Below are 21,925 nucleotides of genomic sequence, written 5' to 3'. Positions count from 1 at the left end.
CAGAAGTCCCAAATCAAGATGACAGCAGGCCACGTTCTCTTTGAAGGCTCTAGATGAGGATCCTTCCTATTCTCTTTCTAGCATCTGGTGGTCTCTCTCTGTCTATTCTCCCCTTCTTATAAGGACACCACTTACATTGACTGAAGGACCCAACCCACTCCAGTATCTTACTCATGTTCACTTGATTATGTCTCCAAAGGCTCTCTTTCCAAATGAGGTCACATTCACAGGTACCAGGTGTTAGGACTTTGCTATGGCTCGAATGTTTATGTCTCTCCCAAAATTCATGCTAGAACTTAAATCCCTACATGATGGTATTAAGAGGTGGTGCCTTTGGAAAGTGATTAAGTCATGAGAGCAAAACCCTTATGAATGGGGTTAGTGACCTTATACAAGGGCAACTAGCTTGGCATTTTTTTTCCCATCTGTCCCTTCGGCCATGTGAGGATGCAGCATTTTTTCCATCTGGAGGGAGCAGTGTTCACCTTGGAAGCATCCTGACCTTCCCATTCAAAGTCACCAGACGTGGAATCTGCCAGTGCCTTGTTCTTAGACTTCCCAGCTTCTGCAACTGTGAGCAAAAAATGTATGCTGCTTATAAACTATCCAGTCTTATGCATTTTGTTACAGCAGTATAAACAGATGAAGACAGACATAAACACATCTTTCCGAAAGATGCAATGCAACCCATACCACTGGGATCGCCACAGTCTTGCTGATTACACCTGATAGGGGACTTACCTATCTCAGCTTGAAAGTAATACCTCTGTCTTTCCTCTTGGTCATCCTCTTTAAGCAGAGGACTGTTATTTACCCAAGCAGAGTTCTGTGGTTCTTGCTATTTGAAGTGCAGCCCAGCCTCCCACAGCTGCTACATCACTTGGGAGCTTGACAGAAATGCTGACTCTCTGGTCCCACCTCAAACCTACCTGATTTGGGAATCTGCAGTTTATAAAGATCTCCAGCTGATCCACGTACACTTCACATTTTGGAAAGTAGCAGTTTGCATAACAAAAAAGATTCCGCTTCTGATATGGTTTGGATTTGCGTCCGTGCCCAAATATCATGTTAAATTTTGATCCTGTGTTGGAGGAGGGGTCTGGTGAAAGGTGATTGGATCATCGCAGCAAACTTCCCCCTTGCTGTTATCATAATAGTGCATGAGTTCTCATGAGATCTGGTTGTTTAAAAGTATGTAGCACCTCTCGCTTCACTCTCTCTTCTACCTTCTCCAGCAATGTAAGACTACCTGCTTCCCCTTCCTCTTCCACCATGATTCTAAGTTTCCTGAGGAATCTCCAGCCATGCTTCCTGTACGGCCTGCAGAACTGTGAGTCAATTAAACCTCTTTTCTTTATACATTACCCAGTCTTAGGTAGTTATTTACAGCAATGCAAGCATGGACTAATACAGAAAATTGGTACCTAGGAGTGGGGCATTGCTATAAAGATACCTGAAAATTTGGCAGTGACTTTGGAACTGGGTAATTGGTAGAGGTTGGAACAGTGTGGTGAAGTCAGAAGAAGACAGGAAGATATGAGAAAATTTGAAACTTTCCAGAGACTTGTTGAATGGTTATGACCAAAATGCTGATAGTGATATGGACAGTGAAGTCCAGGCTGAGGAGGTCTCAGATAGAGAGGAGGAACTTATTGGGAACTGGAGTAAAGGTCACTCTTGCTATACTTTAGCAAAGAGACTGGTGGTATTGTGCCCCTCCTCTAGGGATCTGTGGGACTTTGAACTTGAGAGAGCTGACTTAGGAGATGTAAACCAAAAAGAAAATTCTAAGGTTCCCCACCCCCCAGCCATCTGAATGGACTTCCTCCTAGGCCATGGCACTTTAAAATTTAACCTGAAAGACTGGTTCAGGCCATGATAGGAAGTGTGGGGGTTGGACATGCTTCATTATGCCTATTCAGCATTAACATCAACACATACATTAAGTCAGATAAGAAACATTAACAACATAATCTCTCTGAATCCTGCTACCTGGAGGCTTCATCTACATAATGAAATTTTAGTCTCTACACCTCGTATCCCAACACAGACATTTCTATTGATAACTCAAACAATTGACAGTTAGAAAAATGTTCAATCTACCTATAACATGGAAGCCCCCGCTTCAAGTTGTCCCACCTTTCCCGACTGAACAAATGTATTTCTTAAGTGTATTCAGTTGAAGACTCATGTCTCCCTAAAATGTATAAAACCAAGCTGTGCCCCAACCATCTTGGACACATGTTCTCAGGATCCCTGGAGGGCTGTGCCACAGGCCATAGTCACTCATATTTGGCTCAGAATAAATCTCTTTAACTATTTTATAAAGTTTGACTCTTCATCAACAGGTATTTAGCAAAAGAAATTTCTAAGCAGCAAAGCATTCCAGATGTGGCCCCAGCTGCTTCTAACAGCATAATCTCATATGTGTGAGCAGAGATGATCTGAAACTGGAACTTATATTTTAAAGGGAAGCAGAGCATGAAAGTTTAGAAAACATGCAGCCTGACCATGCAGTAGAAAAGAAAAACCAATTTTTCTGGGGAAGAATTTAAGCTGGCTGCATAAATTTGCATAAGTAAGAAGGAGCTAAATGTTAATAGCCAAGACAATCAGGAAAATGCCTCAAAAGACATTTCAGAGAGCTTCATGGCAGCCCCTCCCATCACAGGCCTGAAGGCTTAGGAGAGAAGAATGGTTTCATGCCCCAAGCCAAAGGCCCCACTAAGTGGGCCTTGGGACACTGCTCCCTGTGTCCCAGTGGTTGCACCTCCAGCCATGGCTAAAAGGTCCCCAGATACCTCTGAGGCCACTGCTCCAGAGGATGCCAGGCATAAGCCTTGGTGACTTCCATGTGGTGTTAAGCCTGTGGGTGCACAGAGGGCAAGAGTTGAGGCTTGGGAGCCTCCATTTAGATTTCAGTGGGTGTATGGAAATGCCTGGATGTCCAGACAGAAGTCTGCTATAGGAGTGGAGCCTTCATGGAGAACCTCTGCTAAGGGCAGTGTGGAAGGGAAATGTGGGGTTGGAGCCCCCACACAGAGTCCTCTCTGGGGCACTGCCTAGTGGAGCTGTGAAAAGAGGGCCACTGTCCTCCAGATCCCAGAATGATAGATCCACCTGCAGCTTGTACCATGTGTCTGGAAAAGCCTCAGGGACTCAACACCAGCCCTTGAGAGTAGCCATGGTAGCTGAGCCCTGCAGAGCCACAGGGGCACAGATGCTCAAGGCCTTGGGAGCCCACCCCTTGCATCGGTGTTTTCTGGTTGTAAGACATGGAGTCAAAGGATATTATTTTGGAATTTTATGATTTAATGACTGACCTGCTGGGTTTCAGACTTGCATGGGGCCTATAGGCCCTTTGTTTTGGCTGATTTCCCCCTTTTGGAATGGGTATATTTACCTGACGCCTATACTCCCATTGTATCTTGGAAGTAACTAACTTGTTTTTTATGTTATAGGCTCATAGGCAGGAGTGACGTGCCTTGTTTTAAATGAGACTTTGGACTGTGGACCTTTGAGTTAATGCTGAAATGAGTTAAGACTTGGGGGTCTGTTGAAAAGGGATGATCGATTGTATTTTGTAGTGTGAGAAAGACATGAGATTTGGGAGGGGCCGGGGGGATGGAATGATATGGTTTGGATTTGTGTCCCCATCCAAATCTCATATTAAATTATAATCCCCAATGTGGGAGGAGGGGCCTGGTGGGAGGGGTGATTGGACCATGGGGGTGGACGTCCCCCTTGCTGTTCTCACAAGATCTGGTTGTTTAAAAGTGTGCAGTACCTCCCCCTTCACTCTCTCTTCCTTTTTCTCTGGACATGTAAGATGTTCCTGCTTCCCCTTCACCTTCCACCATGATTGTAAGTTTCCTGAGGCCTCCTCAGCCATGTTTCTTGTACAGCCTGCAGAACTGTAAGACAATTAAACCTCTTTTCTTTATAAATTACCCAGTCTCAGGTAGTTCTTTATAGCAATGCAGGAATATACTAATACACCTTCCTTTTATACTGGTGAATTATCCTGGTTGTTGTAAACACATAATACCTTTAGTTTAAATTAAAATTTAACCACTAGACAGTCTTTTCTCAAATATCCTTCAAATATGTATGTCCTTTAATTATATTTTGAAATGAATTTGAGGTAAAAGCATTCTGAAGTTAGGATTTCAAATTATCTTAGTTTAAGCAAAATGAGAGTAGTCAAGTCTGAATTGTCAAGTAAATTATTATAAGAAAAACCTTCTAATAGAATTATCTCCAGCCAGTACTCTCCAAGTCTGAAAAGAGTCAGAGAAGGGAGCAATTAATCTGCGGGAAAAAAAAAAAGATTTTTGTGTTGTCATTTTAGGAGAGAACCATGAAGTAATTGTTATCAAACGTCAAGTAGATTTACTTTCTATAGTGCCAGATAGACCACCAGCTAGACATAACAGGGAGACAGATTTGGGATTGTTACAAGCATTCGTATCCTATTAATAAGATTTGTCAAAATATGGAACAGACTTCCTCGTGGAACTGGGAAATTCAACCATTGGACACTTTTGTGATTGATGGAAAGTCTTGTTCTGAGAAGAAGGGTGAATTAGACGTCTTTCAGCATGTTTCCAACTCAGGGACTTCATGATGTGGCAAACTACTCTGAAAATGAAAACTTCGGAAGGATGAGTCTTTGATTTTGTGGAACTTATTTCTGGCCCTTGGTTGTCTCAAAATATTTCTGATGTGCATCAGAGCCATATCTCATTAAAAATCAGTGTTTTAAAGTCCATTTCCATATTTATTTATTAGTACTTTTTTCTTACTTCAGTCAGAATGATGTTAGAAGTCTTTTGTTTGTTAGTAAGTGTATCTACGCAAGCATCCAGTAGGACCATAAGGATTCTCTACTGTCAGTATAAAAATTTAGGTTATTTCTATTCCTCATAATATTTTTGTGACAAAGAGTTTCATGTATTGTGGAGTTCATATTGCTTTTACCCCTTATACTGAATGTCTATTTTTTAAATATAGGTTTTTCTCCTTACTTGTGTCCACCTTGGCTGTCTCTGATTCTTGTCTGTTACACTTAAAAAAAAACCTTGTTTATGATGTTTCTTATAGTCTACCTGTACTATAGTAATCTATATCTGGGGTATATTTCCCCATTGATATATCCACCCATCTATGTATTCATACATCATTCAGTTCATTTTTCTTTCTTTCTTTCTTTTTTTGGTCTTACTCTGTTGCCCAGGCTGGAGTGCAGTGATGGGATCACAGGTTACTACAGCTTTGACCTCCCAGGCTCCCATGATCTTCCCATCTCAGCCTCCTGAATAACTGGTGGGAGCACACCACCATGCCCAGCTAATTTTTGTATTTTTTGTAGAGACAGGGTGTTGTCATATTGCCCAGGCTGGTTTTGAGCTCCTGAGCTCAAGGAATCCTCCCACCTTGGCCTCCCAAAGTGCTGAGATTACTTACAGGCATGAACCACTGTGTGCAGCATTCATTTATCAAGAGACATTTCACTGAACAGGTACTACATATAGGGTGTTGTTCGACGTGCTGAAGATACAGTGAAAAGCAAGAAATATTGCTTGCTCTTGAGAAAATCACAAGGAAGAAATATACACATAATCATCCAAGTATACAGATACAGATAGGTGAGACAGGGCGAAAATAATGTTTTGCCCAAAGTGCTATGGGAACATTGAGGAGGAACACCTAGCCAGCAGGTTAGGGCAGGCTGGTGGTGGAGCACAGGGATGTCTTCCCAGAGTAGTGTGGGAGACACACGAACAGCATTGAAAGGAGAAGTGACTTTGCCTTGTGGAAGTGAAGGGCAGAGGCTGTGCTGGCAGAGGGCATGGGAACTCACTGCTGTGATGTAATCTTGGTTCTCCTTGCCTGGTTCCATGTCATGTACATGCACTCAGTGATTTTAAGGGATCTGAAAATAATACAGGAACTGCAGCTTGCTGTTTCTAGGCCTTGTACATGGACATATGAAGGAGAAATGAAAGGATGAGAATCAGGCATGGTCTTTAGATGTTTTGGTGGGAAATAACTGAAATCTTGGCTCGCAAGAAGCGTGAGCTCCCTCAGAGATTTCCTTTTTTTTTTTTTTTTTTTTTTTTGACAGAGTTTTACTCTTGTTACCCAGGCTGAGTGTAATGGCACAATCTCTGCTCACCACAACTTCTGCCTCCCAGGTTCAAACGATTCTCCTGCCTCAGCCTCCCAAGTAGATGGAACTATAGGCATGCGCCACCATGCCCAGCTAATTTTTTTATATTTTTGGTAGAGATGAAGTTTCTTCATGTTGGTCAAGCTGGTCTCAAACTCCTGACCTCAGGTGATCTGCCCGCCTTAGCCTCCCAAAGTGGTGGGATTACAGGTGTGAGCCACGGCACCTGGCCAGGGATTTCCATTTTTTAAGCTGTCTGTTCCTTATGTTAGCAGGATGCTGGAGAGGGGGATTGAGAAGTCAGAGCAGAAATGAAGAAATGTGGGCTCTCCTGGTTTTAGCTGCCTGCATGTCCCAAAGGAAATAAAGTGGGTGCTCCTCCCTGTGAGTTAGCACATTGTCATATTTTATATATTGGAGGCCATTCATTTTTCCTTTTTTGTTTTAATCCTTAGGGTAATTTGCACTATTCTAATTATTTTTTTTTAAAGTATGCAATCTTTAATTCTTTGTCTAATGATTTGGAGCCTCCAGGGGTTCAGTTTAGACTCTTCATACAGAGGAGAATGTCTGCAATAAAGGGTGATTTATGTCACGGTGGAGAAATAACAAAAACAGGTAAATCACTTCTCAGAAAATAAATAGTGGAGGTTTTCTCCAACTTCCTACTACTCAGCCAAGAAAGATGAGATTTAATGTTATAAAGACTATTTTAAAAGTGTGTAACTACTATTGACAATAGCAAAGACATGGAATCAATCTAAATGCCCATCAGCGGTAGACTGGATAAGGAAAATGAGGTACATATACACCATGGAATACTATGCAGACATAAAAGAACAAGATCATGTCCTTTGCAGCAACATGGATGGAGCTGGAGACCATTATCCTTAGCAAACTAATGCCGGAACAGAAAATCAAACATCTGTGTTCTCATTTATAAGTGGGAGCAAAATAATGAGGACACATGAGCACATTGAGGGGAACACCACACACTGGACCTAAGGGAGGGTGGAGAGTGGGAGGAGGGAGAGGATCAGGAAAAATAACTAATGAGTACTGGCTTAATACCTTGATGATGAAATAATCTGTACAACAAACCCCCACGACACAAGCTTATATATAACAAACCTGCAGATGTACACCTAAACTTAAAAGTAAATTTTTAAAAAGTGTACTATCTTTTGTACATGTCCAGTATTTCTGTGTTTTACCAGTAGATAGAAATAGATGCCACTGTATCATTATGAAACAAAAAAATCAATGTGTGTCACGCTTAGTTTAGATCCTCTCCACTGGACGTGAGGTTTTTACTGCTCTCTTTTACTGAGTCTGCCTTTCTCTACGTGTGCTGGAGTGAAATTGAATCAGTCCCTCTGGTCATGAGCAGACTGCATGTTTGTGCTGTCTTTCTGCCTTTGCAGAGCTGGGTGGACCTGCAGAGGAGCCACTAGAGAGAGGAGGGCCAGAGCTGCTGAAGTCTGTCTGAATGTTCACACAGGAATCTGGTCGCGGGGAACTGAGAAACCAGAACAGGAATGAAGAAATGTCGGCTTTCCTGGTTTCAGCTGCCTGCACTTCCAGAAGGAAACGAAAGGGTGTGCTCCCTCAGGAATACACGGAGAAGGGAGGAACTTATTTTAAGTAAAATGCAGCACCATGCTAATACTAATTTTTAAAACTATAGCCTTAGAGGATTTTCTTTTGAATAGCAGACATAGCCCTATTTATAGCATCGCTTGGCATAAAAATTATTTTTGATAATCCTGTGACGAAATCCATAAAATTGACTAATATGCTAGCCTTGAAATATGCTAAGGTGTTACAATTATGCCCTTTACATTGATATATATATACATTACATAGAGATGAAGTTTGAGACTTCATAATAGTGGTAGCATGTGTCTAAGGTTTTTGAGTATTTTTGGCAAAGCAGAAAGAACATGCATGTGAATATGTAACTGGTTTTGTGTATGTCAAAATTAGGCTTGAAACTCATGGTAAGCAATGTCAGAATGTTATGTAGCTCAGCCTAGACTAGGTCTTCAATAGAACCTTAGCTTTTTAAACTCATTTCAAAGTAAAGAAATGCCATAAGGGCTGTGTGGATTCAGTCTTCAGGACATAGAGTGAAAAGTAATTCTCTGAAGATTTTGTTGTCACATTTTTTTTTTTTTGAGATGGAGTCTTGCTGTGTTGCCCAGGCTGGAGTGCAGTGGCTTGATCTCGGCTCACCACAACCTCTGCCTCCAGGGTTCAAGAGATTCTCCTGCCTCAGCCTTCTGAGTAGCTGGGACTACAGGCACGCGTCACCACGCCCTGCTAATTTCTGTATTTTTAATAGAGCCGGGTTTCACTATGTTGGCCAGGCCGGTCTCGAACTCCCAACCTCGTGATCCCCCCACCTCAGCCTCCCAAAGGATTACAGGCGTAAGCCACTACACCTGGCTGTCATTGTTTTTAAGAACTTGATTAGGCCGAGTGCAGTGGCTTACACCTGTAACCCCAGGGTTCTGGGAGACTTTGAGGCCAGGAGTTCAAGACTAGCTTGGGCAACATAGTGAGGCCTCAGCTCTATAAAAAAAAAATGTCTAAAATTAGCTGGGCATGGTGGTATGCATCTGTAGTCCTAACTACTGTAGAGGCTGAAGTGGGAAGATCACGTGAGCCCAGGAGTCTGAGTTTACAGTGAGCTATGATTGTGCCACTCTACCCGGGGCAACAAAGCAAGACCTTGTCTCCAAAAAAAAAATGATTAAAGGTGATGAGACAGTGAGACTAATCATGCACTAAACAAGAATAAAAATTTAGAGACAAGGGCCGGGCGCGGTGGCTCACGCCTGTAATCCCAGCACTTTGGGAGGCAGAGGCAGGTAGATCACGAGGTCAAGAGATCGAGACCATCCTGGTCAACATGGTGAAACCCCGTCTCTACTAAAAATACAAAAAATTAGCTGGGCAGGGTGGCGCATGTCTGTAATCCCAGCTACTCAGGAGGCTGAGGCAGGAGAATTGCCTGAACCCAGGAGGCGGAGGTTGCGGTGAGCCGAGATCGCGCCATTGCACTCCAGCCTGGGTAACAAGAGCGAAACTCCGTCTCAAAAACAAACAAACAAACAAAAATTTAGAGACAAAAATCTAATAATACTAGCTTACTAATTGTTTTACTATTTCATAAATGCAGCAATATTTACTGAGTTCCTACTAATACGATGTTGGGCACCAGAGACACTTGGTCCCTGAGCAGAGGACAAAAGAAGGAAGAAAGGCCTCTGCCTGAAGGAGGTTACACTTTAGCAGAGAAGGCAGAAAAGAAATCTGGGGGTGTGAGGAGCTCACTGGGAGCCCTGGAGACAAAGCAGGGGCACAGGGTGAGGTGAGAGGGTTGTCGGCCAGAGAAACAGCTTCCCCCGACCCAGCGCGGGGGTGGGGCGAAAAGTCACAACACTTGCATTGAATGTTTAGTAGCAGGTAACTTAGGTTTCTACACATGATGCATTACTTGATTAGGTAGGTGTATATTTACTTGGTTCCTGCTGAAATACACAGTATCCTCAAGTGGAAATTAAAAAACAAGAACAAGGGCCAGGCGCGGTGGCTCACGCCTGTAATCCCAGCATTTTGGGATGCCAAGGGCAGTAGTTCAAGACCAGTCTGGCAAACGTGGTGAAACCCCGTCTCTACTAAAAATACAAAAAATTAGCTGGGCATGGTGGCGGGCACCTGTGATCCCAGCTACTCGGGAGGCTGAGGCAGGAGAATTGCTTGAACCTGGGAGGCACAGGTTGCATTGAGCCGAGATCCTGCCATTGTACTCCAGCCTGGGCAGCAAGAGTGAAACTCCGCGTCAGAAAAAAACAAACAAACAAAAAAACAAGCCACAGTTCTCCTGGTTGCTGATTATATTGGTAAGTGTTTTGTGACTTGGACGCACGTGTCTGCATAACAGCTAGCTTAAATTCGTTAGTCACACCAAAGAATAGGTAGTATAATGCTGTTTAAAGAAGTCATTTATTTTATTATTTAACATTTTATTTTATTTATTTTGAGATGGAGTCTCACTCTGCTACCCAGGCTGGAGTAAAGTGGTACGATCTCGGCTCACTGCAACCTCCACCTCCTGGGTTCAAGCGATTCTCTGCCTCAGCCTCCCAAATAGCTGGGACTGCAGGCACCCGCCACCACGCCCGGCTAATTTTTTGTATTTTTAGTGGAGACGAGGTTTCACCGTGTTAGCCAGGATGGTCTTGATCTCCTGACCTCATGATCTGTCCACCTCAGCCTCTCAAAGTGCTAGAATTACAGACGTGAGCGTCGGCACCCGGCCTATTTAACATTTAAAGTCTCTAATACGCCTTCTAAGAAGGACTCTGGCTCAGAAAATTGCAGAAGAAAATCGAGTAGAGAACTAGAATTACAGAAACCTAAGAAGTAATTTTACTGAGCTTTCTTTACACAAGAAAATGAATGGAAAGGAATTATACATGGATGCGAATTTGTGATTTAAAAAATTTATAGTTTTTAAATTAAGATAAAAATTAGTTTATTTCTTTGGAATACTTTCTTGTTTTCTCTCACTCTTTACTAAGCTGTTAGCTTGGTCTGTTGTGCTTACTGCTACATCAGCATCTAATACAGTTCCTGACGCACATATGCATTTAATAAGTTGAATGTTGTTGAGTAAGTAAGATGAATGTCAATTCAGAAATTCAGCACTATCAGGCAATATACATAATACAGACTATCATAGTAAAGAAACTAGAATGAAGCAGTTCTTTTTAACGACAGAGAAATGTCTAACATATTTTGAGCACAATATAGCTAATTTCACAAGTGGCCTTTAAATATAACATATCTATAATGAAGTTAATGTTTTCTTTCTTACCAACGTTGTTCAAAACGTGCGTTTTACGTATCAAAATTCAACCAAATGAGGTTTAAGAAATCTGCACATTTGAATGTACTTAATTTTAAAAGATACTGGTTTTGGATTAACTCTGGATTTCACCCCAGGGGAAATTTTGTAAAGATTTCCAACTTAAAACTGTGAAGCCCCAGTGCTAAGACTAAACGATGCACTGAAATTTCTGATGCACCCAGGGTTTCTGTAACTCTGAAATAATCTTTAGAAATTTTTCTCCCCGCCCCCATCCCCTCAGTGTAGGACCACTCCAGTCCAAGTTTCTGGGAGATCGATATCGAATCTCGTGACACTGGGGTGAGAACAGTTTTGCAGCAGGGTGGAAACGAGGGGGTCACTTTAATGGTCTGAATTTCCGGAGACTTTATTTCAAGTCTTAAAAATCCCAGCCTGTGAAAGTTGCGCTGTCGAGAGACCGGAGTTGCGAGCGTCTAGGTGACGTCCGTCCTCCTGGAAAGTAGGATCCGGGTGGCAGGTCCCTGGGCGGCGACCCCGGCCGAGCTCACAGCGCCGCGCCCGCCCCGCTCACCGGCCCTACCCAGCGTCCTTCCCAGACCGACAACCGCCTGGGAAGCCTCGAGCACCCAGCACGCCGCACAGCCCGGCTCCTCTCCACAAACCCCCGCGGACACCGGCCGCGAGCGAAACCGGGCGAGTTGGCGAGATCCCGCCCGGAATCCCGCCACACTGGACGGCGTTCCCCGCCCCTGCCTGCCGCCGTCCCCGCCCCCGCCCGGTCGGATTCGGGCGCCCGCCGCCACCGCCGCCGCCGACCTCTCAGGCTTGTCCCTCGCCGCCCGCCGTAGCCCGGCGCTCGGCCGGTCGCCGTTTACAAGATGGCCGCGGCGCGCACTGCTCCTGCGGCGGGCTAGAGGCGGAGGCGGAGCCGAGTCACTCCCGCATTTCAAGGCTCCGGTGCCCCGCGCCGGGCTGCAGCTTACTGTCCGCCGCGGCCATGCGGGGCTCCGTGCACGGATGAGAGAAGCCGCAGCCGCGCTGGTCCCTCCTCCCGCCTTTGCCGTCACGTCTGCCGCCGCCATGGAGGAGCCGCCGCCGCCGCCGCCGGAACCCCAGCCCGAGTCCGAACCCGAATCCCAGTGCTGCTTGGCGGCGAGGTGAGTGTGGCGGTCGCAGTCGGTCGCTTGCAGAAAGCGGGGCGAGTCCTGGCCCGAACTCGGTCGGGCCCGAGGGCCTTTGCTTCCAGCCTGGTGCGGAGGGAAGCATCCAGGCTCTGCAGGCTGGGGCGGGAGGGGCGCGGTGCATCCCTGGGTCCCAGAGGACCGCGGCCGAGTGTGTCCAGCGACTTCTCCCGGGGCTGCGGCCCCGCAGGGGTCCGCTCGATCGTGTTGCCAGCTCGCCTTCCCTTGCAGGCTCCCCAGCTCACCCTGAACGCGGCGGGGGCTGGGAGCAGAGTGCGGCTGCCTCCACTGCCGCGAGCTTCGGAAGAGTGGCCGCACTGAAATCTCTCATCATTGCTGAACGAAAGTGTCCCTCCCCTCTGCCCTCATTCGAGTAAAGGAGACACTCGGAAAACGAGTGCGAACTGGCTATTTCCTCGCGTTCTCCTTCCCTCTTTTTGCCCACTCCAGAGAATGCCTGTCATCTCTTCGGTGAGAAACTGCACTTAGACTATGCAGACAGACACGTTGCTTTCCTTTTCTGATGGGCCATTAGTGTCCTTTAGTGCTAGTATTGTGCAGATTGTTGCTCACACGTGCACATAAAGTAAGGATTCATTTGTCTAAAACTTTGCTACTGCAGGAAGCTCTGAGATGGAACTTCGGTAACCAAAGCATTTGTTGCTTTTTGTTCCATAGAGACTCTTTTAAATTACTTTTATGTCTTTATTTTTTTAATTGGGAGAACAAACTCACCGTAACTGAGAATTTTCCTCTTTTTACGTGCCTGTGTATGTTCAAATCCTCTTACTCCCTGTCCTTTGCATCCCAGAGTAAACTTGCAAACTGCTGCCCCCTGTCCCCTATAATGAAAATACCTCGGCAGCTCCTCTTGGCATTTTATGGTCTTGCCCTGTAGTTCTAGGAATAAGATAGTGTCCTTTTTTTTCTGCTTAAAGAAAATTCACATCTGCAGCTGTAGTTAGAACTGAACACAGGACCCATATTCTTGCTTGTTATCACTCAGTTGGCCCAAAGTTGTTTTATTTTTACAAGCTGTGAAGAAATTAGTTCCTTCTCTTAATTCTGAGATCGTTCTGGAAACTTGTAAGGAACAACTTCTGTGAATAATGGTACAGGGTGTAATGAGAATTCCTTTGGTTCCTTTTGAATACATCTAGTATTTTTAGAAGTTTTGTCAGAAAGTTTATTATGTTTGTTAATGGATTCAGTTTTTGAGCAATTTTGATTCATTTTTCTTTAAAATTAATAGTGAACACTTACTAAATGCTTAAAATAGGCCATTGTCTTTACTTCTGTTAACCCATTTAATAATCCTTTCAACAACCCTATGAGGTAGGTCCTATTATACTGTTTTTTAAAGATGAGAAAACTGAGGTACACCGGTTAAGTATCCTGTCCAAGGTTTCACAGCTGGTAATGAAGAAAGGTCTGGCTTCACAGCCTATGTCTTTAACCACCATGAAGAATTCATTATCCAAATGGGTAGATCAGAAATTAGAATTCTGTATAGCCCTACTTTGGAAAAAAAATGGACATGAACATTCTTAGGTAAAAGCAAGATGGGCAAAGAAATGAAAATGTGCTGCAAAAATGACTGCTTCTTAGTGTTAAAAAGAAACCTTGGCCAGGCCCGGTGGCTCACGCCTGTAATCCTAGCACTTTGGGAGGCCTAGGCAGGCAGATCACGAGGTAAAGAGATTGAGACCATCCTTGCTAGTATGGTGAAACCCTATTTCTACTAAAAATACAAAAATCAGCCAGGCGTGGTGTTGCACGCCTGTAGTCCCAGCTACTCTGGAGGCTGAGGCAGGAGAATCGCTTGAACCTGGCAGGTGAAGTTTGCAGTGAGTCGAGATCGTACCATTGCACTCTAGCCTGGTGACAGAGCAAGACTCCGTTTCAAAACAAAACCAAAAAAAAAAAAACAACTTGATTTTTCGGTTAGGCTTCTATCTTTGTTATAATAAAAATAGGTCAGGATAACGGGCTTCATCCAACTGTAAGTGAACAGCAGTGTACGGAACAGGAAGATCTTAGAAATATTTTTCTCTTAGCAACATTGCAGTTAATTTTCCAATAGCAAATGTATAAAACAGATTACTTGACAAAGCTCTTTTTTTTTAATGTCCTCATTGTCACCACCTATTCTTCAATACACAGAACTTACCTCTGACAGACTTACTGTAGATCTTTGTTAAAAGATGTTGCAGGGGTTATCCAGTTGTTCATTTGAACTTCCTTTAAAAACCATTTTAAAGAAGCTCAACCTACATGTTCAAAATGTGTGAAATGCCACCTCTTTTTTTTTCTTACAATTTTCTTATTTCAGTAGTTTTTTTGGGGTACAGGTGTTTTTGGTTTACATGGATAAAAGTTCTCTAGTGGTGATTTCTAAGATTTTGGTGCACCCGTCACCCAAGTAGTGTACACTGTATCAAATATGTAGTCTTTATCTTTCACCCCCCTCTGAGGCTTCCTTCTGAATCTTCAAAGTCCATTATATCATTCTTATGCCTTTGCATCCTCCTAACTTAGCTCCCACTTATACGTGACTATGGTATTTGGTTTTTCATTCCTGAATGACTTCATTTAGAATAATGCCCTCCAGCTCCATCCAAGTTGCTACAGTTGCCATTATTTCATTCTGTTTTATGGCTGAGTAGTATTCCATGGTGTATATATGCCACGTTTTCTTTATCCACTCATTGGTTGATGGGCATTTAGGTTTGGTTCCATATTTTTGCAGTTGTGAATTGCTGCTCTAAATGTGTGTGCATGTGTCTTTTTCATGTGATTACTTGTTTTCTTTTGGGTAGATACCCAGTAGTGGGAATGCTGGGTCAAGTAGTAGTTCTACTTTTACTTTAGTTTAGTTTTCTTTTTTTTTTTTTGAGACAGAGTCTTGTTCTGTTGCCCAGGCTGGATTGCAGTGGCGCAGTCTCAGCTCACTGAACCTCTTCCTCCTGGGTTCAAGTGATTCTTCTGCCTCAGCCTCCTGAGTAGCTGGGATTACAGATGGCTGCCAGCACACCCAGCTAATTTCTGTATTTTTAGTAGAGATGAGGTTTCACTGTGTTGGTCAGGCTGGTCTCGAACTCCTGACCTCAGGTAATCTGCCCACCTTGGCCTCCCAGAGTGCTGGGATTACAGACGTGAGCCACTGCACTTAGCCCGTTTTTTAAGAAATTTACATGTTGTTTTCCATAGTGGTTGTACTAATTTACATTCCCACCAGCAGCATAAAAGAGTTCTCTGCTCACCACATCTGTGCCAATGTCTATAATTTTTTTATTTTTAAATTATGGCCATTCTTGCAGGAGTAAGGTGGTATCTCATTGTGGTTTTGATTTGCATTTCCCTGATGATTAGTGATGTTAAGCATTTTTTCATATGTTTGTTTAAAATGTGCGAAATGCCTCATTTTAATACATTGGAGACCAATAATGTTGTAATTTGTGCTACCAGGTTAACTGGTTTTGCTACAGACTAGAATAAAACTCTCTTTGCCATCTCTGTCACGTACTTTATGTCTGTGTGTCATTGATTAGGAAGGTTATATTAATGCACAGGCCTTTTGTAGACTTCAGGCCTGTACATGTTGGCCTCCAAAGCTGAGCGGCAAGTGCACCATCGTGGCAGATGCAGCCAGCCCAGCACATCAGCTTGCTGTGTGCTTTCCTCTTGACCCGGGAGAGTTATGCAATGACCCAACAACACAAAACAGACAGAGAGGTGATAACAGTCTATTCTAGTTTTACTGCTTTCTGTCAGATGCAGAGACTTTGTCCTTGTTTTTGATAAAGAATTCATGATTAGGGATAGCAGTTGTTATTGTTAGTGATTAAACTTTGAAATAAACATTCCTTATTTCTTTTTCAAGCTTCTGGGGCATTTTTAGGAGGATCCTGAGGTGACTAGGAGAGCTATTAAAACTAATTTGTAACAATTTACCTTTGTGACTTCTTGAATCTGTACACTTAAAACACAGAATAAATTGGGTATTAAGGGTGATATAATGCTCTTGTTTGCAGTAACCTTTCATTTAAAATATTTATATTAAAAATAGCCTCATTGTTCTCATAGACCTAATGAGTATATGCTGCTTAAATTTAACAATTAACTTTTTTTTAAAAAAAAACAATTACTCTATTATTTATATATTTTTTGTAAATTGACTTGAAAAATTGGGTTTCACTACTAAAAAACTTCTTGAATGTTATCACTCCTCGGCGATTTGATCTGTCTCTCAACTTGCATGTCCACTTTGAGCCTGTGTGTTTCAGTCTTGACCTTGCATGTCACCTGTTCTCTCTGGCGAAGTCAGCCTCCTGTGGGGCTCCAGACTGTTGGTGCAGCATCAGTGATGGTAGTGGCTTTAGACTAGTGTAACAGTAGATACCATTGGCAGGGTGGCATTAGGCAGAGAGGAGTCGCCAAACAGCAGTAGCAAAGGCCTCAGTGATGGCAGAAGCTTCATGTTTTCTATTGGGATTTGTCTCTCAAGAGGACTTTGTGGTTCTCTTTAATTTTCTGTCATATTGTTAGAGGCCACTCAGTCTCCTTCATGTGTGCTCTCATGGTGTTTGTCCTGCAGATCTTCTGAGCGCTACTGAAATATGGGGATATAAAGGTCTTGCCTGTTCACCGAATACATTTGTTGTAATAACTTCCTGTTATTTAATAAATCCTCATTCCTCGTGACTATGATTTTACTCATAGCATTCTATTGTCTCAGCCTTGTCATTTGGCCAAGTGGTATGTATGCTGTTTAAAGACTCTTTAATGTTCCCTGTCAGTAGGCTATTGGAAATAGTTTCTTTAGAGAGAAAATGGAAAAGATGTGAGAAAAGGAGATTAGCTGAAGACTCCGTAGGTCTTTATAAGCTGGCACTCCCTTGGCACAATAATCAAGGCCCAGATACTCACTGTGCTTGGCTTCTCAGGCACAGATACTCAGCTTTGTCTGTATACCTGGTTAGTCAGTGTATTCTCTTGCCTGTAGAATGCCAAAGTATAATTAAGAGATTGATTAGTAAGCATGATATTAGCAAGGGAAATGAGTTGAATGATCTCAGTGACTCATGTTAGCAGACCAGTGAGGTGGGCTTGCATTCCTATCGGGTGCACCCCTGCTTCTGAATGAGAGGCAGTGCAATGACTTACTCTTAGGTTTTTATTTTCTAGGTGTCACATAGGCTGCTTTTTTTCCTCATGTCAGAAACTCTCCTCAGTTGTTTGGGTTATAGTGTGTTTGTTTTTAATCTTCAGTCTTTATAGATTATAACAAAACTTTCTTTTCCTGCTTTAATTTGGGGGTATATTTTATCCTTAACCCTTTAAGACTTTTTTTTTTTTTTTTCTTTAAACCTCGGTGGTATGGTGCATTTGTACTAATGGTCTCAGAGGATCACCTTACTTTCTTCTTCCCCGTCACATTCCCCCCATAAGGTCTGTCCCCTGGCCCCTTGCCAAGAATCTTTTAGCATAGTTTCTCAGAACGGTGTGGCAAAGATGTCAGTGGTTGGTGCTTTCATAAAATTTTTTTTTGAATATTGGGCTTAAAAAGGATCATGATGGTATGTGGCTTTTCTGGATTTAAGTCATAAAATTAAATTTAAAAAATTAGAACCACATCAGAATTCTGTCCAGTTATAAAAAACTATGTTTTTAAATATTGTTTAGTGACATGTGAAAATGATCATGATACAAGTCCTTTTGAGGTGGTACCTGAGTATCTATTTTTAAGAAGATTCTCAAGTACTTCTGGTGTATACATACTCACCACTGTCTTCAGTGAAAACAAGCAGACTGTAAAACAGTATTTGAGAAGATGGGAGCTGGAATTTGAGGTGGCTGTTTATTTCATACATATTTGTCCACCAGCTGTGTCTGTCCTACCTCCTTGTCCTCCTTCTACCTTGTTTGGAGGAATTCTACTCTTGATTCAGACTACATGGTACATATTGGAGCTGCCCTCTTCTTACAGGTAACAGGCCATAGGCATGAAACTTGACCCAGTCCGGGCCAATTAGGATTCTTTCCTGGGATTTTTCAAATTGGAGCTGGGAGAGAGACACGTTCATTTTGCTGAAATATTTGCTGAGAAGTCATGAGCCTAGAGCTGGCTTCCTGAAGCTCCTACAGGAGACTTGGTCTCAGACAGTGATGTTAACCCCCAGAGGAAAGCAGAGAGGCTGAAAGAGGTCTATGGCCAGTTGCCTTTTTGAAAGAGAGCGAGAGAAAGAGAGAGAAAGAAAGAAAGGAAAGAAAGAAAAAAGAAAAAAAAGAAAAGAGAGAGAGATGGCAAGGTCCCTATGGCCAGTTGCCTTTTTAAAAAGAAAGGAAGAACGAGAAAGGAAAGAAAGAAAAAAGAAAGAGAGAGATGGCAGCCTCCCTATGTTCCCTAGACTGGATTTGAACTTTTGGGCTCACAGAATTCTTTTGCCTTGGCCTCCCAAGTAGGTGGTACTACAGCTACACACCACTGCACTCAGCCATTTGCCCTTTTATGCTACATTTGTCCCTATTTTTCTCTTGATTTGATGTGAGCTAATCTCTATTTGTGCTTAAACTATTAATTTAAGTGTCTTAAAATCCTAATACTCAATGTGATCCCATTTAAAAAAAGTGTATGTACATAGATAAAAGGCAAAGAATTCGTACTAATTTTCCCTAAAAGTTTTTATAATGAATATGTTACATGTTTTTATTTTAAAATAGGCTAATCAGAGAGCCTCAGTTCTTAACTTGCTCATTTACAATTTTAAGTTTTCTTACCTTGAATTGTTACTAAAATTGAAATTGATGAGAGTCCATATGTCATATAAAGAGAATATTGTTGCCAAATTTTAATGATTTTATTTATTTTTGTTATCTGTGAACTATCGGAGCTGGCTGTAGCAAGCTGCTTTTAAAAAATTATTTACTTCATCTTGGGTGATAGAATATGTAGAATAGAAACAACTCCAACAGTAACAAAACACAGGGCTTATGTTGGGTGGTGGTTTACGTTAATAGACATATTTAAAATCTAGAACTGTGTTCTCAACATGTGTATTATGTTAAAATGCTTTCCCCATTTTACGGGGTGTACTTGAAATGGCTGCATTTTAAAAGAAACATTATTCCTCTGGCAGCGAGTATGGTCAGTGCATTTTTAGAGCCCTGCAGATCTCACACTGTGTAATGGAGTGCCTTTGCCTTTAAATATTTGTTCACTAACAGGCAACATGAAGATTTGTTTTTGAATTACAAGAATGTTCATTTTTTGCCATTTGCAGACCTACCTCAGCAGTATTGGTTTCATGGATATGTATGCCACGTGTTTATAAATTAGCAGGGAAAACTTAAGAATATATTAGGCAGCCTATCAAAAGCATTTTGTACATGGATTTTATTTCAGACAAAATAAGCCTTCTGTGGAGAAAAGTAGATACTAAGGTTTAAAGCTGATCAGATTTGATGTTTTCAGTGGAACCTTTTTTGTGTGTGAGCAGGCTGTTTGAGGATACTGCTGAAATGTAGAACTTTCTGAATAGGGCTTGTTAGAGGACAGCTAGTTTAGAGTTGTCAAATTAATAGAAATTGTCAACCTTTTTAGTCTTTCAGTGGGGAACTTTTGGAAGATAATACATTAATTTTATTTAAAATCCTAAAGTCTTTATGTGGGAACAGAAAAATGTAGATATAACTTGGTTTTCTCACAAAATTTTTGGAGTTAGTTTGTTGTATGTGTAAGTATTTAGTTCTTACTCAGGTAAGAATTTAACCATTTGTTAATACAGATTTTTACAGATGGTAGGACTCTTAGTGTTTATTTCATCCAACTTCCTAGCCATTGCTTATAGAATTACAAGAGTTGAGCTGGGAGGGAACTTGGAGATCATCTGGGCCATGTGTCTCGTTTTAAGAGATGATAAAAATGGCCTAGAGAGGCTGCAGCTTTCCCTGGTCACAGCTTAGGATCCAGATCTGCAGGCCCTTCTTCCCTTATCCTCGCCTTGCCGTGTGCTCCCCCGGTCAAGGTCCAAAGCCAAGTTGCTCTCCAGCCACCTGCCATAGGTAGCCCAGCTTCAGCTAAAGCCCATGTGCTCAGTTACTTGGCAACTATGGAATGCTATATTTTCTAGATTAATTGGACTCGACAGGATCAAACGAGATGAAAGATTTGTTTTCAGAAAAAAATGCAAACAGAAAATATGAAATCCTCTTAAAACTCACCATCCACAACTTTTTTTTTCCCCATGAAACTTTTATTTCTTGTTTACAGAATAAAAGAAGAGCCAGTGCTCAGACTTTTTAAGATATGTTGTTATTTTCAGTGGTCAGTGTGTAGATCAAGAAGGCAGTACAATTCTAAATTCTGGTCTATAGTAGTGGTTTTGAAACTGTGGTTATGGTTGTGACCTGCAGTAAGAAATATATTTTACAACAGTGTGTGTGTGTGCCTTATAACCAAAACAAAACAATTTTGAAACAATATTTGATCTTGCAATATATGATACACTCAAATAATTTTTATTCTGTTCTATTAAAAGTTAATCATCAGAACCTACTAAATTTATTACCCACAAATGGATTGTGACCCTCAATTTTAAATGCATAGCTCTTCCAAAAATAAAAAGGATGTTGTACTTTGTACCTTGTCCCTTGAGACTGAGTCAGGCGAACAAGTACAGTATTTGTCTACTAAATGATCAAATGGAATTTTGAAGAAGCTCGGCAATACGTCCTTCTTGAAAACAGCATTGTTCCCGAAGGCAAGAGTAAGAATGTATCTTTGCTTGTCTCTCAAGGTTGTTCTCTTGGCTGCTTATCCTTAAACTACAAGAATTGTAAAGATGAGTTTAAAATCTAGGATTATTTTAGAGTAAAATGGGGATTGGCATTATGTGAGTAATTTAGGTAATTTGTTGATCTTTCTCTAAAACACTAACTTGTGTTTGCAATTTTTCACATAGAGCAGTCCTTAAGAAAAAAAAGGAACTCATTTTCCCCTGATAATATATAAACATATATAAGAAATAATCCAAATACTGAAAAATTTACAAAAATTAGAGGTGGAATCATGTGTGTCTCAAATTATGTGTTATAAATGTTATCAAATAATTCAAACACTATATTTTACGTCTATTATCTATTCTGTATATGCATGATATATATGTCATATAATATATGTTAGGGTACAGCAGTTTCACTTCAGTTCTTAAGCATGGCTTATTTTAGGGGCCACCCGGACATTTCCCCCACTTTCTCCCAGAATAGATGAGGTCCTTCTGTTTGTGTTCTTAGAGGCCCTGCAGTTTGCTACCATTTGTAATTATTTATTTGTGCACGTATTTGTTTATTGTGTTTGCCTTCAGTAAACTCCACGAGGGCTGGGGTATCGTCTATTGTTTTGCTTACTTTTATAGCCTAATTCCAGGCCCAGTGCCTAACAGTTAGCAGGTTCTTTGCCGACACTTGTACGAAAGAGGCAGAGCAGAGGTTTTGGTATTAGACAGGCTTTGAATGTTACCTTTTGATTGCTAGCAGTGTGATTGTGGGGAAGTAATTTAGCCTCTCAGTCTGTTAATTCATTTGAAAGGCAAAAATAACAACAACATCTACTTCCTACGTTGTTATTGAGATTAAATAATTCCTCTTCTATAGTAAGTGTTCAGTATTAGCTGTTATTATTACATTTCTCTT

General features: G+C 41.9%; 1 protein-coding gene and 1 long non-coding RNA gene across 7 annotated transcripts in view; both read left to right on the top strand.

The window, feature by feature from the left end:
* Positions 1 to 8,032, top strand: part of LOC135268273 (uncharacterized) — a 58,261-nt gene extending 50,229 nt beyond the window's left edge. For both annotated transcript variants that reach the window (XR_010336540.1, XR_010336541.1), the window contains exons 2-3: positions 1,236 to 1,330; positions 7,597 to 8,032. This is a non-coding gene — a long non-coding RNA (uncharacterized LOC135268273). The remainder of the gene's footprint in view (positions 1 to 1,235; positions 1,331 to 7,596) is intronic.
* A 3,873-nt stretch (positions 8,033 to 11,905) lies between these two features.
* The window catches only part of MAP3K4 (mitogen-activated protein kinase kinase kinase 4), a 126,536-nt gene continuing 116,516 nt past the window's right edge, over positions 11,906 to 21,925 (top strand). For all 5 annotated transcript variants that reach the window (XR_001107295.2, XM_064360479.1, XM_012451140.2 and 2 more), the window contains exon 1: positions 11,906 to 12,208. Coding sequence is in view for 4 of the 5 variants with exons in the window: in XM_064360479.1 (XP_064216549.1) it covers positions 12,069 to 12,208 (140 nt within the window). In the remaining variant the exon portion in view is untranslated. The remainder of the gene's footprint in view (positions 12,209 to 21,925) is intronic.

Source organism: Aotus nancymaae, unplaced genomic scaffold (genome assembly GCF_030222135.1).
Source record: "Aotus nancymaae isolate 86718 unplaced genomic scaffold, 86718_ANA_hifiasm-v0.15.2.pri h1tg000040l, whole genome shotgun sequence".
Lineage (NCBI taxonomy): Eukaryota > Metazoa > Chordata > Mammalia > Primates > Aotidae > Aotus > Aotus nancymaae.
The sequence above is the reverse complement of the archived record's forward strand: the minus strand, read 5'-3'. Positions and strand labels throughout refer to the sequence as shown.